A 16,481-nucleotide genomic window follows, 5' to 3' on the forward strand; every position below is an offset into this window, starting at 1 on the left:
CTGGTGAGATAAGTTTTTTCACCATATCGCTGCGAATGTATTTTCTCTTAATTTGCAATTATTTTGGCCGCCACTCATTTTGATTACTTTTTTTTTGCAGCTACAACTTTATTAATAATTATAAGTAAATAATACAAGTATTCTGGTCCTGGGAATTAATCAAACACATTCATAATGTCCTAAGTATAAATGAATTATTTATTATAAATTAACGAAACATTGCCTGTCAAAGGCTTGACGGATTTATTTTTTTACACCAACACGCACGCAAGCCATCTTTGAACCAAATCATCTCTCATATTAACAAGTCAAAATAAGTCGATATTAGAGACCATTTATCAAGCAGGGATCAAATCAAATCCGTATGACTTCAAGCGAAGGAGAGTTGTCACGTAAATTGAAAAATTGTCCAGATTTGTAGAAGCCGAGTCGGAGATGAAGAATGACATTCAATGGAATTTATTGCTGAAAAATTGTAGGGATAATAACCGAGGTTCTGGCGGACTGCCACTATTCATCTTTACTCGTATAGTACTTTCACAAATACATTTAAAGACAATTTGAAAATTATCAAGAAAAAAAGCACGCCAAATTTCTAAAAATTAAAGCAATACTAATAAATAGAAGAAATAAACTCAGCGAATTATTCCTGTTTCGGTACTTTTAAAGGGTCAGGGCGATAGTTTTGGTTTGTGAATCGAAAAGTAATAAATAAATCGATTTATGAAAGTTTTTAAACGAAATTGCCAAAATTGTTATTTTTTATAAAAAAAAATGTGTATTAAGGGACCACCTTATTTTCGAAAATATCGAAAAATTTTATAGGAAAAAGTTCTCAAATCATTTTTAATTAGATCGGTAGTCATAATTCTAATTTGAAGATTAATTAATAACAATAATAATAATAATAATAATAATAAAAATAATAATATAAATCCAAAAAACAATTACAAGAACGTGTCAGTGAGACGTCACTGAACTGGACCTCGCCTTTTTTCTAAATTGATTTGTTTTTGTTTATTATTGACTTGTTGATTATTGAAAATAAATAGTTCATTATTTATTATTATTAATATTATTATTATTATTATTATTATTATTATTATTGTTATTATTATTAAATGTATATTATCTAATGCTCTAGGTGTTTTTCAGTTTCCTAGCAGTCTGTTCGGTTAACCAAAGAATTGATTTATAAACTAGACACTAAAATTATATTATTTAGGGAGGAGAATAATAATCAATTATGTGAAATTTATATATTTATATGTAATAAAAATAAACATCTTAGAAATAATATGGCGATTTATAATATGATATGGCAAGACAGGATAGTAATGTATTAAAAAGATGTCTTTTAAATCTGTATAAGGACCAGCTTAGCAATTAGGTATATGTATCAATGATATTTCAAATGAAAATTTTAAAAAATTAAATTTAGAACCATAATTGTATGTTTGTGTCTAATATTGAGATTGTGATCATGAGTACTAAACCATATTTTATTATGAATGTATGGCGGAGAACCTAAATTAATAATTTTGTGGTACAAACCAAGTGAAACCAGTTTTCTTAACTCTGTGACTAACTCTCTGAGATTTTCACATTCCATGTGTTAGTCGGAGCCAGGAATTTTGAATTTTTTTGTATACGCTCACTATCTGTAACCGCTATGCAGCAAATATAGACTATCGCAATAGTTCAAATGTCCCAGGACTCTTGAGTCAAGCAGAAATATTTCTAAAGATTTCGTCAGCAACGTCTAATTTGAAATACAATTTTTGTGTGGATGTAAGATTTTTATAGACATTCTGGAACAGACGACTTCTTATATGGACTAGACTGATTATTTCAACGAAGGGTTTTCCTTTAAATGTATTTAAATAGTTGATATGGTTTTAATATTTTAAAATCAAATAAAGTGTAGTTAATTTTATTACATTTCAATGAGGTAACTTTATTAATCTTTTTTGTATTTTTTTAATTTTAATACCAAAAGCTTTTCTGTGTAGAGATGTGTTTTGCGCAAGCGTTTCTAAAACCCAAAGACATCACGATTTGAATTTTTAAAATTTTTAAAATTACATTTCACTGAGGTAATTTTATTAACTTTTGTTTTCTATTTTTTAATTTTAATACTAAAAGCTTTTCTATATAGAGATTTCTTTTGATATTAACTCTTCCGATCTCAAGCATTTCCAAGATCCAAAGACACCACGAATTGGATTTTTACATTTTGTTACATTTCAATGAGGCAACTTTATTAATCTTTTTTTTGTATTTTTTAATTTTGATTCCAACAGCTTTTCTATTTAGAGATTTGTTGTAGTATTAACTCTTTCGATCCTAAGCGTTTATAAGACCCGAAGACAACCACGAATTGGATTTTTTTTGCTGTTTCAGTGTTTTCCAAGGGTCAGTGCGAAACGAACCGTTACCGTTTCCTGGCAAAGACTGGCGGCTACGTCTGGGTAGTTACGCAGGCTACGCTAATCTACGACAAAGCGCAGAAACCCCAGAGCGTGGTATGCGTAAACTACGTCATCAGGTAAGTGTTTTTTCGAACCTTTTCTTCCCCCCCGGTGTTTCGCTTTCGCTCGGAAAATTTCTGGACCGCAAGAAATTTCGACTTAAATTATGTGTAATTATTTTCTGTTTACCGTCCGGGCTCTTATTCTTGAAAACTGCCTCAAAAAAAATGTCTTTCTTGTGAACCCTGACAGAATTATTGAAAGTAAAGAGTATTTTATTCATCATTCTCTTGAGTAATGTTATGGATATAATCGAGAGAGAGAGTCATCGAAAAATAAATGAATGAGATACGTGTATAACAAAACATAACCTCTGAAACGCTCAGTAATAAGTGCTGTTGATTATTCCTCAAATAATGGACGTAATATATCTTTTAAAGATTTTTAAAAAGCCAGGTTTAAGGAATCGTAAGTTGCTGATCCTGACGTCATTGTTTTTCTGATGACGTATCCGGAAGGCTCGGTCAAATCCTTACGTGTGTGGTGCACTTGAAGTAACTTTTACTGAATGTGCGTGATTGCAGATACATATATGGTAGAGTAATTTGGAAGAAAGCAATTTCGTGCATATTATTTTTTCGCTTCAAACTAATTTTGCCCACGAGGTTTTTCTTCGAAACTCTATATAAAACATGTATTATACAAATTCAAAAAAAGTTGCTAGCACTAGACATTTTCCATATGAAATTTACTATTTTTAGAATTCAGAAATAAACATCCAAGGCTTTTTAGGGGGTTTTGAAAGTGCAACCCGACTACTTGACTACTCTATGTATGTTTTATTATGCTTTAGGCATTCTGTTTTTTTTTGCCGTAGCTGTACGGTAATTTTTTTTTTGCTAAAATACAAGGTAGGAAATAAATGATTTTTTTAAAATGAAGATAATTTATATACACATCAATTTTTTTCTTTTATTTCAGAATAGTTTTTTTAGTTAATTAAATTCTCTTCAAAAGTAATTCTATAATAATTCTCTTTTTTTTTTCGTGTTTCGTAAGATATCATTCACTTAAATTTTTAAAAATAAAAATTTTGCTTTGGCTTTTACTTTTTATTTACAATGTTGCCTGTAAAGCGTATTTGAGAAGTTGATTTTAGTCAGTGTTTTGTTCATTAACTTAACTATTGAAAAATGTAGAGAATTTTGAAGTTAAGCAGTGAAACAGCTGAATTTTTCAAAATCACAGTAAGTAATTAATGGTCTCTTTGAGCAAATTTTTAATTATAATATTTTTTTTAAATACATTGTTTTCTATAAAAACGTATTGTAATTATATATCGCAAAAAAAAATTATTCTCTAAAATATTTTCAATCGGTGCTGTCACTACGATCCAAGGATATAATTAATACGTTGTTCCAAGTTTTTTTTATTATTATTTTCCACTTGTAAGTGTATAATTAACACATTCTCCCCAACTGCTATTGATTCACACTGAGTTTTAATTACATCAATTACATGGGCGGACACTTTTGGCTCTATATTACTGCCTCTAACTTTGTTGTTTAAATCGTCCCATATCGTTTCTATAGGATTCAAATAGCAGTGATAAAAGTGATAAAATAATCTAAGGGGTATAGGGGATTTTTTAGAACCCCTTCTAAGATATTCGATGAACCATATCGTATGATAACGATTTGGTTCATAAAACTTCAACCGGTTGTTTTTGGAAAAAGTATCTTCCGACTAAGGAATTCTTGTAATATTTCTTTTTTGCTGTTTATCAGTGGTACACTTTTATCTAGAATGCCGAGATTACTAGCATTATCATAAAATACGCTGTCTGGTAGGATATCTGCAAGATGAGAATAAGGAAAAAATCGGCGCAAGGTTGACCTTGGAATGCCCTCTGACGTTTTTAGAAGACCTGCAAACCAAATTTGCGTTAAAACATATAATTTATTAAGATTTAGAAATGTTATAGTTGTCCTTTCAAAAAAAAAAAAATTTTTAATTTAAATACGTGTTTCTTCAATAATACAAGCGTTTCCTCAATCACTTAATATTTATTGAATTTTTCTTTTCTATAAATGGACTGTATCTCACATTGCGGCGACGTCGCAACCCATGCTGTGCACGTCTACCCCGTAACACTACAAAATTGTTACTACTCTAGCAGAAACGTAGACCTTGCCGGTTTGGCGTACAACGCCCTGTTGTCACATTGACTGAAATGTCCGGCTTGTTAAGATACACAAAATTAAAAAGAAATTTACATAATTTTGAACTCAACAATACGTATAAGGTAAAAATAGCAGCATTTTCTTTTTGGTTCGTTACTCTCCTCTATTCCGTCATGGCCAGTAATCGTAATTCCTAAATAATTTTAAAATTTCTGACGTGAAAATAAAAATACCTCCCTGTACTAATAAACGCTTGTAAATCGTTTTTTTATCGGTTTATTGAAGTTAAAGGACCTTCCGTTTATGATTTGTCATGCAAGTTATGGCCATTTATCGTGCGTTGGACTATATCGTCATTAATTAATAAATGCCTGAAGCACATTTGTTTGCATATTTCAATAAAACAAGTATAGAGTTATCGGGTTGTGCTTTAGGAGCCCCTAGAAATGCTTGGCTCTTTATTTTTGGTTTCTAAAAATAGTAAATTTTAACATAAAAAAAATTAAAACGCCTGATAATATTTAACCGTTCGAACTCACTTTTATTTCAAAGAATTGACGTTTTCTTAGTTCATATAATACTTCTTGAGAAATGGCAACGTAACGAGCCTGAGAATATTCTCTCTCTATCTCTGTTGTCGCAACGCTTTCGCACTTTTCAAGAATAGAGCCCCCCGCCCCGTGTTTAACGCGATAAATTTTTCGACAACGTTTTCGGGCGAGTTTAATTTTTCGCCATTTTGGATTTCGCGAACGGTAACAATAAATCTGGCGCGCCGGAGTGACGTTTCTGCTTTCAGTCCGAAATGCAGGAACCGTTCAGTTTCCGACGTATTTGTCCCCCCCCCCTCATGCCTGTACAAATTCGATTAAATTTAATCGAATTTTTATCGCTCGCGCTCCTCCCCACCCTTCCCTATCGCGTGGCACTCTCGATTTCAAATTCGAAATAATCATTTGATTGAAAAATAAATTTATTTATTAACTTATTTATTTAGTATTTATTAAGATTACATGCACATTTCAAATTACGAGGAAAAATAATTTTAGAAACAGAATATGTACAGGGTGGCCCTTTTAAGATGCTACGATACTTTATCTCAATAAGTATAACACTGAGGAAAAAAAGTTAAATACAAAAAGTGTTTGACCCTAAGTACATATTTTATTTACAGTATTTTTATATATAGAGAGAGTGTTCCGTTGTGCTAGGACAGTAATCAACTTTATTTTTCTAAATGGAATGCTGTGAACATTTTAAAAAATTCCAATTATTCGCTTGATTTTGAGTATTTTTTATTTAGCGTAAGAAATTTTGAATAGTTTTTGAGAAAAATGAAATTTTTTTGCAGAAAGCAGGTCTTTGGAAGAATGTGTTTTTTCTACACTTGGAAGCTAAAATTTGGAATTTTTTTTTGATCATGGGGCTGCTTAATATTTAATGCTTTGACCTACCTATGGCGAAAATTTTTCAAACAGGGTGGTCTCAAAAGACCATAAATGTTTTATCTAATTAAAACAACTTAGTTTTTTTTAAACAGAACACCCTGTATTTAGCACTTTTTTTTTGGTTTGGGATTTAATTCTGTCTGATTTCATATATGTAGCTTTTATTACAAAAAATGGTGCTTTAGAGATTATGGCCAATTTTACTTTAAATCAATCTAAACATATATTATATCCTATTATAAGTTTTTTTTAAATATTAATTACTTAAATTCAATATAAAATCGACAAATAATGCAAGTAAATAGAACTTATTGCTAATTATAGAACATTTTTCAATTTTCAATCACGTCTGTTGAATTAAAGTCTTCCTAGCTTTTTCCAAATTCTCATTTTTCAAACTTGAATACTACTATACCTAGTTTTATACACTTCGTTTTTTATGCAGCCCATAATAAAATTAAAAAAAAGTACTAAATATAAGGTGCTACATTAAAAAAACTTGAGTTTTTTTAATTAGAAAGAACAATTTTTGATGGTCATTTGCGACCACCCTATATAACATATTTCCGCCGTAGATAGGTCATTAAATATTAACCACTTTCATGGATCCATAATAAAAAAATCCAATTGTAATTTTCAAGTGTAAAAAATACTCAAATCAAGCAAGTCGTTACTGTCCTGTCACAGCGGAATACCCTCTATACATGAAAATGCTATAAATTTGATATACTTGTTAAGATAAAATATAGGAGCGTCTTAAATGGACTGCTCTATGCCTCAAACTACATATCAAAGAAGAGCTTATTATAACACTTAAGTTGTTTTACTCGGAAAGAAGTAGGCGCCTTTTTAAATAGCGAACTGTTTTGCATAGGCCGAGTAACTTATGTAAAATTGTAGCACTATATGTAAAATAACACCAAGTATTTCCAGTTCTGTGTAAAAATAAAGCGGCAGCAAGTATTTTGATCTTTCTGCAGTCTATAGAAGATGTAAACAAGGGTATAATATTATAGGCAGACAATCGAGAGAGACCTAGACTCTTAGCTAACTCTATTTTGTTGTATGACAATATATCTTTAATTAAATATAACAATTCAAAACTCACAACATTGATCTAAAAACTTCATATTCTTCAGATTTTTAACAGATTCTCTAGAATTTGAGTGCTTGACTTGATGTTGACTTTCTTTCTCTTGGGAGCAAAAATAATAACACTATAGTCGTAAGTCACATTGAGAATACAGTCATCAATGTGGACAAATTCATTGAACTTATTTTTAGAATACGGAAGATTATTTAGAATATTGTCATCATTTTCCTGCCTAACTTTTTTCAGCCATTTTTTCTAATGTTAAGTCATGTGCTAGGAGATATATGACTAATTTTCTGACATACGGATGAGCTGGTGAGTTTTCCACTAACAATATGATTATTTGGTTTTTATATCGCACCTCGCCAATGCATTCGTAAAAATCTCGGAGGTCATCTCAACTGTTTAACATTTTTGAAATATCTATGATTTTTGGAAATCCCAATCAGCAATAACTTTGTTTTTGATATTTCTGTTATATGTGCTACCACTAGCACAATGATTCTTTGTTTGGAAAGTTTTCCACCTTCACATTTCGCTGCCTTGAATTTCAATGTTCTATCAGGTGTAGCTTGTAGAATAATCGCTAAAGTCTATTTCAATTATTTTTCCACTTTTTTTTTTCAACCTTCGATTGCATTATAGGACCGGTAATGGTCAGATTTTTATTCTTTTTAATTTTTTCTTACGTTTATACCTTTTTCAAACATTTTCAGTAATTTTTTTTCTGACCCCGGCCACTTACACAATTCGGTGAATCCCCAACGTTAAAATACGGCTTTTTGTTCGTTATAAAACAAATATAATCTTATGTCTCATTATGTATAACCTCTTGAGATCCAGTGTCCATTTAAATGGACCATCTATTTTTATTTTATTATTAAGCTAATCGGTAATTTTATACTTTAATATCTAATTGAATATTAAAATGGGGCGTATTAGTGCTGCCATCCATGCAAAAACTGGTGTAAATTATGCGCGATACCTTCCACGTTCTATGAACATCTGTGCGAAGTAAATACCATTGCCTTTGGTAAACAGACGCTTGCCTGTAAATATTTATGTTTTTGTGATAAAAATAAATAAAGAAAAACTTCTAACAAGCAGTAAGATGTCTCGCCTCGCGGTCTAAGTACCGTTTATGTTATTTATTATCAAAAACTATGGGAAAGAATCTTTTCAACAGCAATGAAAGTGCAGAGGAATTACCCTTTGAAGAAAATAATGTGTTTGAAGATGACGCTCAAAAGGGGAGTCGATAAAAACGTTGACCGGGATCTTTTAGATAATTCATCTGATTCAGACACGGAAATGAATATGCCTCGTGTGAGTGTTCTAAGGAGTCGCCGGGGATGAACGTCCTGGAAAAAACGGATAGGATTTAAGCACCAGATATCGAGGAGCCTCAAACAAGGGACACCAGTAATGACCGAAGAGAATGGAACGCTTTCGACTATTTTAAAATGTATTTTGAAGATTCTGATGCTGAAGAAATTTGTCCTTGTAAGAGCCTGAAATACTTCACAGAACATAATCAACCTATGAATTGAACAGTGGATGAAATTTCTAGGAATTTCACTTCTAATGTCATGCTGAAAATTTCCGCAAATTAAAATGTATTGGGCTGTCCTCACCAGAGTGGAAAAAATAACAAAGAGTATAACTAGAACTCGATTTTTTAGCAGTAGAAGTCAAGTTGTCGTGGACAATGACTTTCGAGAGAGCCAAAAAAAGAGGATAAATTATGGAAGGTAAGACCACTTTTCAACAAAATAAAAGATTCCTGTTTATCCTCGGAACGTCATCCCATAGACCAACCTAATCCAGAAGGCCTTAAAAAATTTTTTTGTGCGACACCAAAAGGATTAGTCTTAGACTTTGAAATTTACCAAGGAAAGGAACAAGCTTGTAATGTAGACTTGAGAGTAAGACTTAGTGCTGTAATTCGTTTGTCAAATTCTCTAAGAACAGGTTCTCATATGTTTATTGACCGCTTTTTTACAACAATTCCTATTTCAGAGTATCTTTTGAGAGGAAAAAAAATTGTACACAGAAGCAATTATGAAATCAACGATACCTGCTGCAGTACATTTGACCGCGGAGTAAGAAATAAAGAAGTTTGATAGAGGTTTTTAAAGAACAAACATTTAGGAGTGATGGTCAAATCAACATCGTTCATTGGTGCGATAAAAAATCAATTTGAATATATTCTACAAGATTAGGAGCGCAACCTGCAGATAGCTGGAAACGATGGTGTAAAAAGAGTTCTAAATACAATCAAGTCCCACTTCCACACAATTAAATATAACAAATGACTGCATGGGAGGCATTGACCTCCTAGATAGGACGATAAACTACTACAAAATGTCTGCGAGGACTAAAAAATGGACTTTAAAAACCATTATTGACCTTTTTGATTTTGCAATAGCTAACTCGTTGAGCTAAATTAGGCGATAGACAAAAGAATATTCTAAAAGTTGTAAGAAGAAAACTTTTTTTTTTATCTTTGCCAAATTTACCCGTGCATTATATCAGAACATAATCGCTTTTTCGATTATCACTATAAAAAATTAATATTGTGTACATTTTTATTTTTTGGACACTTTTCAAAAATGTTGAAATAAGTTCATATAGGCTCTCTGATTAGCCTTGAATCACGGTTATAGTTTTTGTAAAATTCTGTCTAGACATTTTTCTTCGGATCTCTGGAGGATAAACGACATAACTGTGTTTGTAAATCTAAATTAAAAAAAATAAACATAAACATACGCGTATACAATTTTACATGACATTGCCCAATCATTCTACTATTTTCGCAATGGACGTTTGGCAAAGGTGGTCGTTAATTATAGCAAAATCGGAGTAATTCCGCAATAACCTTCTAAATTTAAAACTGCGTTGCGGTTACATCTGCATTCTGTGAACTCTGACGTGTGTGAAGTTTGCGCCGCCGAGCCAAATCTCAACGGTATGTCTATTCGAACGACGTTAATGGAAAATGTTATTATGTATGATGTTACGCAAGCGCCCGATTGAAGCTGATAATGCACGTCTAGTAAATAAAATAAAGATGCAATCCGGACGGAACGTTTATAAATATGTAGTCGCTGCGAGCGGATATCGAAATGAAATTGACTTTGTTTTGGCACAGTTCCTCGTTTAAACATTTGTTTTATTCATCCCGGGTCGTAGGTACATCGAGCCGTCTTCCGACTCATCGGGACATAATTAATTTGTTAATTAAGGAATTACTACGCTACGAAGGGCTCGTATAAGCTCAGACAATTAAATAATTAACTAGTTTTGCCGGTTTGCGGAAACTCCCGGGCGGGGTGTATCTTTAATTAATCGTTACAGTTAAAGGAAGACAATGCTAATATTATAATAACGATCATTATAGAACCTTATTGTTTGTTAACGTCGATTTACAATGATATCAGGCAAGCCAGTAATAGGAGATAGATAACGCTTATTAAAACAGAAAAATAGAGAGATATATAGAGCGAGATATTTGGCGATAGACGGATAGATAAAGATACATGGTGTTTGTTAACGTTGGTTTACAATGATGTCTCCATTCAGTAATATAAGGAAGGTAACAAGTAAAAATTTTTATATTGGGAAAGTATCAGAAAATATTTAAGGCAGATTTTTGCCTGATAAAAACATTTGTCGAAGTTATTCGTTATTATACTAATATATCGTTCCACTACACAGACATATAGTTTAAAGAAAAAGAAAAATAGGTCTATTTAGATGGAGGGAGATAAAGATACTTGGAAATTGGTAGAGATAGAGAGATATCGAGAGATAGAGATACCTGGTGTTCGTTAATGTTAATTTACAATCATATCAGGCAAGTCAATAAGAGCAAAAGAGTAAAAATTCTTGAATTTAGAAAGCATCAGAAAAACTTTAGGGCAAATTTTTGCTTTATTGATAAAAACAATCGAAATTTTAGTCCAAGGCTTTTCTTATGATACTACTATTGGGTTGTTCGGAAAGTCATTTCGTTTTTTTTGGGGAACATGAAAGACAGTTTTCGTATAATGAATAAATATTTTATTAAATTATATATTGGCCATTCTGGTCCAACACCTTTTGCCATCTTTCTGGCAGTAACATAATTCCCCTCTCATAAAAGTTTTGGTCCTTGCTGGCAAAAAACTGGTTCAGGTGGTTTTTGACATCTTCATTTGAGGTAAAGGTTTTGCCATCCAAAAAATTTTGCAGGGACCGGAACAAATAGTAGTCGGAAGGCGCCAGATCTGGAGAATATGGTGGATGTTGCAGTACGTCCCATTCAAGCTGTAAAAGTTTTTGGCGAGTGACCAAACTTGTGTGAGGTCTCGCATTATACTGGTGGAACACTACACCCTTCCTGTTGATTAATTCGGGCCTCTTCTCTTTAAGTGAATCATTCAATTTGTCCAGTCGATGACAATAGACTTCTGAATTAATCGTTATATTGTCCGGCAAAAGCTCAAAAAAAACGATTCCTTTGACATCCCACCAAACGGAGAGCATCACCTTTTTTTGGTGAATGTTGGCTTTTGACACGCTTTGAGCCGGTTCATCTTTTCTGCTCCATGACCTCTTGCGTTTAACATTGTTGTATACAACCCATTTTTCGTCCCCAGTAATAATCCGCTTCAAAAATGGATCATTTTCTTGACGTTTGAGGAGCGAATCACACACGTCAACGCGACGACACAAATTTCGCTCCGTAAGGACATGGGGCACCCACACATCGAGCTTCGAGGTTAAGCCCATGCCTTTCAAATGGCCATAAACAGTCGAATTCGACAAAATTAATCTCTCACCGATCTCTCGTGTGGTTATTCGCCGATTTGCATCAACTAATGCCTTTATCGCATCTTTGTCAGCTTCGACCGGCCTTCCAGTCCGTGGTGCATCTTCGACATCAAAATTGCCGGATCGAAATTTTGCAAACCAGTTCCGGCACTGGCGTACTGTTAACACGCCTTCTCCATACACATCCGTCAATTTTTTTCTCGCTTGGACAGCATTTTTACCTTTTCTGAAGTAAAAAAGTAAAATATGACGAAAATGCTGCTTATTGTTCTCCATATTTAAAAGGGCACCAACCAAAAACTACTGCGTAAAATTAATAGAACTTTTTCACACACAAGCCTTGCAATATCAGCTCTCAAGACATAATGGTTATGCGGCTTAAGTGTGAAGTTGGTTTCGAAAAAACGTAATTAAGTCCTCTAACGGGAAAAAACGAAATGACTTTCCGAACAACCTTATACTTCGTTCAAGTCGCAGGCATATGATTTAAAGAAAAAGAGAAATAGAAACATCTAGACGAGGATAGATAAATATACTTGGGAATGAATAGATAGAGATACATGGTGTCTGTTAATGTTGATATACAATCCTGTCAGGTAAGTCAATAATAGGAAGAAAATAACTGATAGATTGATAGTGATACATATGAATATATAGATAGAGATACATGGTGTATGTTAGTGTTGATTTACAATTATGCCAGCAAATCAATAATAGAAGAAACATAACGAGTAAAAAATCTTGTGTATAAATCGCTTCAGAAACTTTTAAGGCAGATTCTGCCCGATAAAAACAATTATAAACTATAGTCGAAGACTTTCGTTATTATACTACTATATCGTTAACTAGGAAGATATATAGCTTAAGAAAAAAGAAATAGAGATGTCTAGATGAAAGTAGAAAAAAATAGAGAGAGAGGTCACGATAGTTAGAGATATATATATAGTAATACATGATGGTTGTTGACGTCGGTTTACAGTGATCTCAGACAAGTCAATAACATGAGAAGGATAAAGCATCAGGGGAGCTATAGGGCCGATGTTTGCAGCACTGCTGATCTAATCTCTGATAACCATTATACATTTTGACCAGGTATAACATAGTGAGCAACGGTCAAGATATATAGTGCGAAAATAACTATATTTGTTCAACTAAGTAAACATATGGTTAAAAAGAAACTAAAAAATAGAGAGATAATTAAATGGAAGTGGTTACTTGTGGTCAAAGGATCTAGTGGGCTAGTGTCACTTCTTACGGCGTTTCTTATTATTGCTAATTTACTAATTTTCTTTGTATCGCGCCTTAAAACCCTAATCACCTCGTATATATTTTTCGATACGAGATTAGGCGACCCTAATCCGTCCTCGTTAAAAAGAGTTTGTTCCAATTTAGGTTCCATGGCCGACGAGGTTCAGTAACCTTTTTTCCATTTCGTTTTTCCTCCCCAGCAAAACTATTACGAGATAAGAGATAAACGACCTCGTGTTACGACATCGCCCTGATTATTTCTGATTTACTCGAGTTCCAGTTCAAAGTGTTTTACGATCTCGCGGGCACACGAAAATTATTTGTTCCCTAGCGAGAGATTAGGAATTTAGAACGTTACATATTTATTAGGTATTGTGGGGAGCAGGTAAACTTTGTTCAATGAAGCTGAAGTGCTTTGGAAAACCTGTCAATATGAGAACCAAGTATTCGATTCGAACTTCAAGACGAGTTAGGACTAATTAATTATAAAATTGCAGCGGTTGGAAACGGCTTCAAACATATAGGGTAAAGTCTGTTCATAGATATAAGAAAGTGACTAACTGATTCGAATTAAGGAAAGACCCGGGGAAGCTGTAAGAATGAAATATGGCCGAACAGGTCCATAGTTTGCTAAGAATTTAATTATTTGAGGTTTTGTTAGGAAAGATACTAAACAATATTTATTTATTTATGTACGTATTTTTGTTTCAATCTAAAATAAAATTACAAATTGTTTTTATTACCTACTTAAATTACTTAAAATTATTCACATAAATATATCAGTATCACTATCGCTATCATCGCCTGTTCTAATTATTATGTGTTCTATATTATTTGCAATATGGATATAGATGGATATAACATAATTTACCCAACTTTGTGGAGGGATGTTAAAAATTTACGTTTCTATAAGTTTGAGGACATTTGAGTTAATACACGGATTACGACGAATTGCCGATTTCAGTTGGTGCCAAACATGTTCAATGGGACTAAATATTTAGTGGTAGGGTGGAAGGCTTAAAACTGTATGCCCTAGATTATTATCACAGACGTATTCCTTTTGTAGGTTCAAGCTTTGTAGAAGTTCAATTAATTGCTTTTTGGTATAATCTTCGTGAAAATAAATGTCACATTTATACATGTAGTCTTGGATTGTTGCTTTTGTGTCACATGAGGAAAGGGTTTTAGTCAACTGTCTACTGTGATAACTTACATTGTCCATTACAATGACGCTATTAGGAGGAATGTTTGGAACTAGTTTGTTTTTAAACCAACTTTCAAATAAATCAGCGGTGATGTCTTCATGGTAATCCCGAGAAGAATCTTTAATATTTTTCGCAGGCAGAGAAAGTCCATTTGGAATCCAACCATCTTTACGAGTTGAGTCAACCCAACCCTTTTCCGGGGTATCATAAGTAAATAATTGACCTTTGTGGTTCTCTGTAAATCCTAATTTTTTCTAGATATTCCAGTCGCCATTTCCGAATTCTAAAAGATTCCATTAAAACTTGCCTTTTGTCAATTTTTTTTATATCTAAAACCCATGTATTGGGATTATTCACAATTTTCCATACAGTTGATGTTGAAATTTTCGCCAATGTGACCGTTTCTTCTAAAGATGCTTGGTTGCTGACACCACGTTCAATGAGAGTCAAATAAACATTGTTTATAACTTCCTTAGTCCCAATAGAATAGTGTGTTCTACATTTGGGCGGGAGCATCTCCTGAGATACACTAGACTCGCAAATATTTTTCATAATTCGCACACGATTCAACACACGCTGTATTACACACGAAATAAGAATGATTACTAATAAACTTAAACTAAGTAGTATACCAAACCAAAGAATATTAAACACAGGTAGGTATAAAATTATTTTCTATTACGAACCACAATTTTACCGGATTTTAAATTCCGAAACTTTAGGTAATAATCTTGTTGCATTGTATGTTAATGACCAACCCTTAGATAATCCGTTCAAAAGCAATTGGTCACTTTCTTATATTTATGAACAAATCATACATCATAAGAATATAGATAAATATTTATTCGAATCTTACAATTACACATGTTTTGAAGGTTCCTGTTTTTTAACACTTTAAAATGTGGAATCAAGCAGATGTTCCCCTGTTAGAAGAAGATATGGAAAACAACGCAAAATCATTTGGTCACTTTATTAAACATTCCGCATTTTTGACGAAAAAATGTCCATAAATCCGAAAACACTCAGTATATACTATAATAACCATATATTGGGTGATTAAGTATAAAACGGACTATCTAGTAATGCAGTAATATACAGGGTGCCCCCTTCAAAAATATACGTTTCGTTTCCCATATATCTATGAATCACTCTGTATATTTGAAAATAATTTTAAATCGTTCCTTTTAATCTTATCTGTAATTTTTGTATTTAACATTTTTTTTCTAAAACAAATAGTAAATGATATACATTACTTTGACACACTATTTGGGCACCCTGTATATGTGTGGACATTTTTCTTTACGTTTATTGATTAATATTGATGATATTTGCAATAAAGCTTGTTAAATTTGACGTTCTTAAATATTTATTTGAGAAAAATAAACATTTATGAGACGCAGCCGTTCTGAACTACGGTTGGTTGTTCATGGACTACATCACTGCAGCTGCGCGGTAAAAATATTTTTTAATTTTATTTCTAAAATACAAACATCTCACAAACGAATAGAAATGTTTTGTAATTTATTAATTTCACAACGCTGTATATGGGCTATATAATTTTCAAAATTTTAGTGTTGAAAAATTATTTTAAAAAATATATCAAATTATGAATGTAAATAATTGAATTTAATTTTTTTTATACATATCATATTTAAATCATTTTAAGTATTCTTTGAGTTAATTAAATTCTCTGCAAAAATTGTTTAATGGCAATTCTTCATATTTTTTTTAGTTTGTAAGATACGTTCAGTTTAAATTTTTGAAAACAAAAATGTTGCTCCAATTTCTATTTTTTATTTGCTATGTCACCTCTAATTCGTTTTTGAGGTCTTGATTTTACTTTAGGCAACAATGTTGTAGGAAAATTACAATCATGACCAGGAAGTAGGTGAAAAACATTTCTAATTTTTTTAATTATTTAAAAAGGTACAGAGGATTCAAGTGAAATAATTAAGCAGGTGCCCATTGTTCATGAAGAAACCAATGTAAATGAAATTAATAAAATGCGATAAAAAAAT

At 32.3% G+C, this 16,481-nt stretch overlaps 1 protein-coding gene across 1 annotated transcript in view; it reads left to right on the forward strand.

The window, feature by feature from the left end:
- Positions 1 to 16,481, forward strand: part of LOC132708033 (hypoxia-inducible factor 1-alpha) — a 200,761-nt gene that overhangs the window by 103,097 nt on the left and 81,183 nt on the right. Inside the window, exon 7 of the mRNA XM_060680132.1 lies at positions 2,404 to 2,548. Coding sequence (XP_060536115.1) covers positions 2,404 to 2,548 — 145 coding nt within the window. The remainder of the gene's footprint in view (positions 1 to 2,403; positions 2,549 to 16,481) is intronic.

This window comes from Cylas formicarius, unplaced genomic scaffold, assembly GCF_029955315.1.
Source record: "Cylas formicarius isolate icCylForm1 unplaced genomic scaffold, icCylForm1.1 PGA_scaffold_10__41_contigs__length_53128322, whole genome shotgun sequence".
Taxonomy (NCBI): Eukaryota; Metazoa; Arthropoda; class Insecta; order Coleoptera; family Brentidae; genus Cylas; species Cylas formicarius.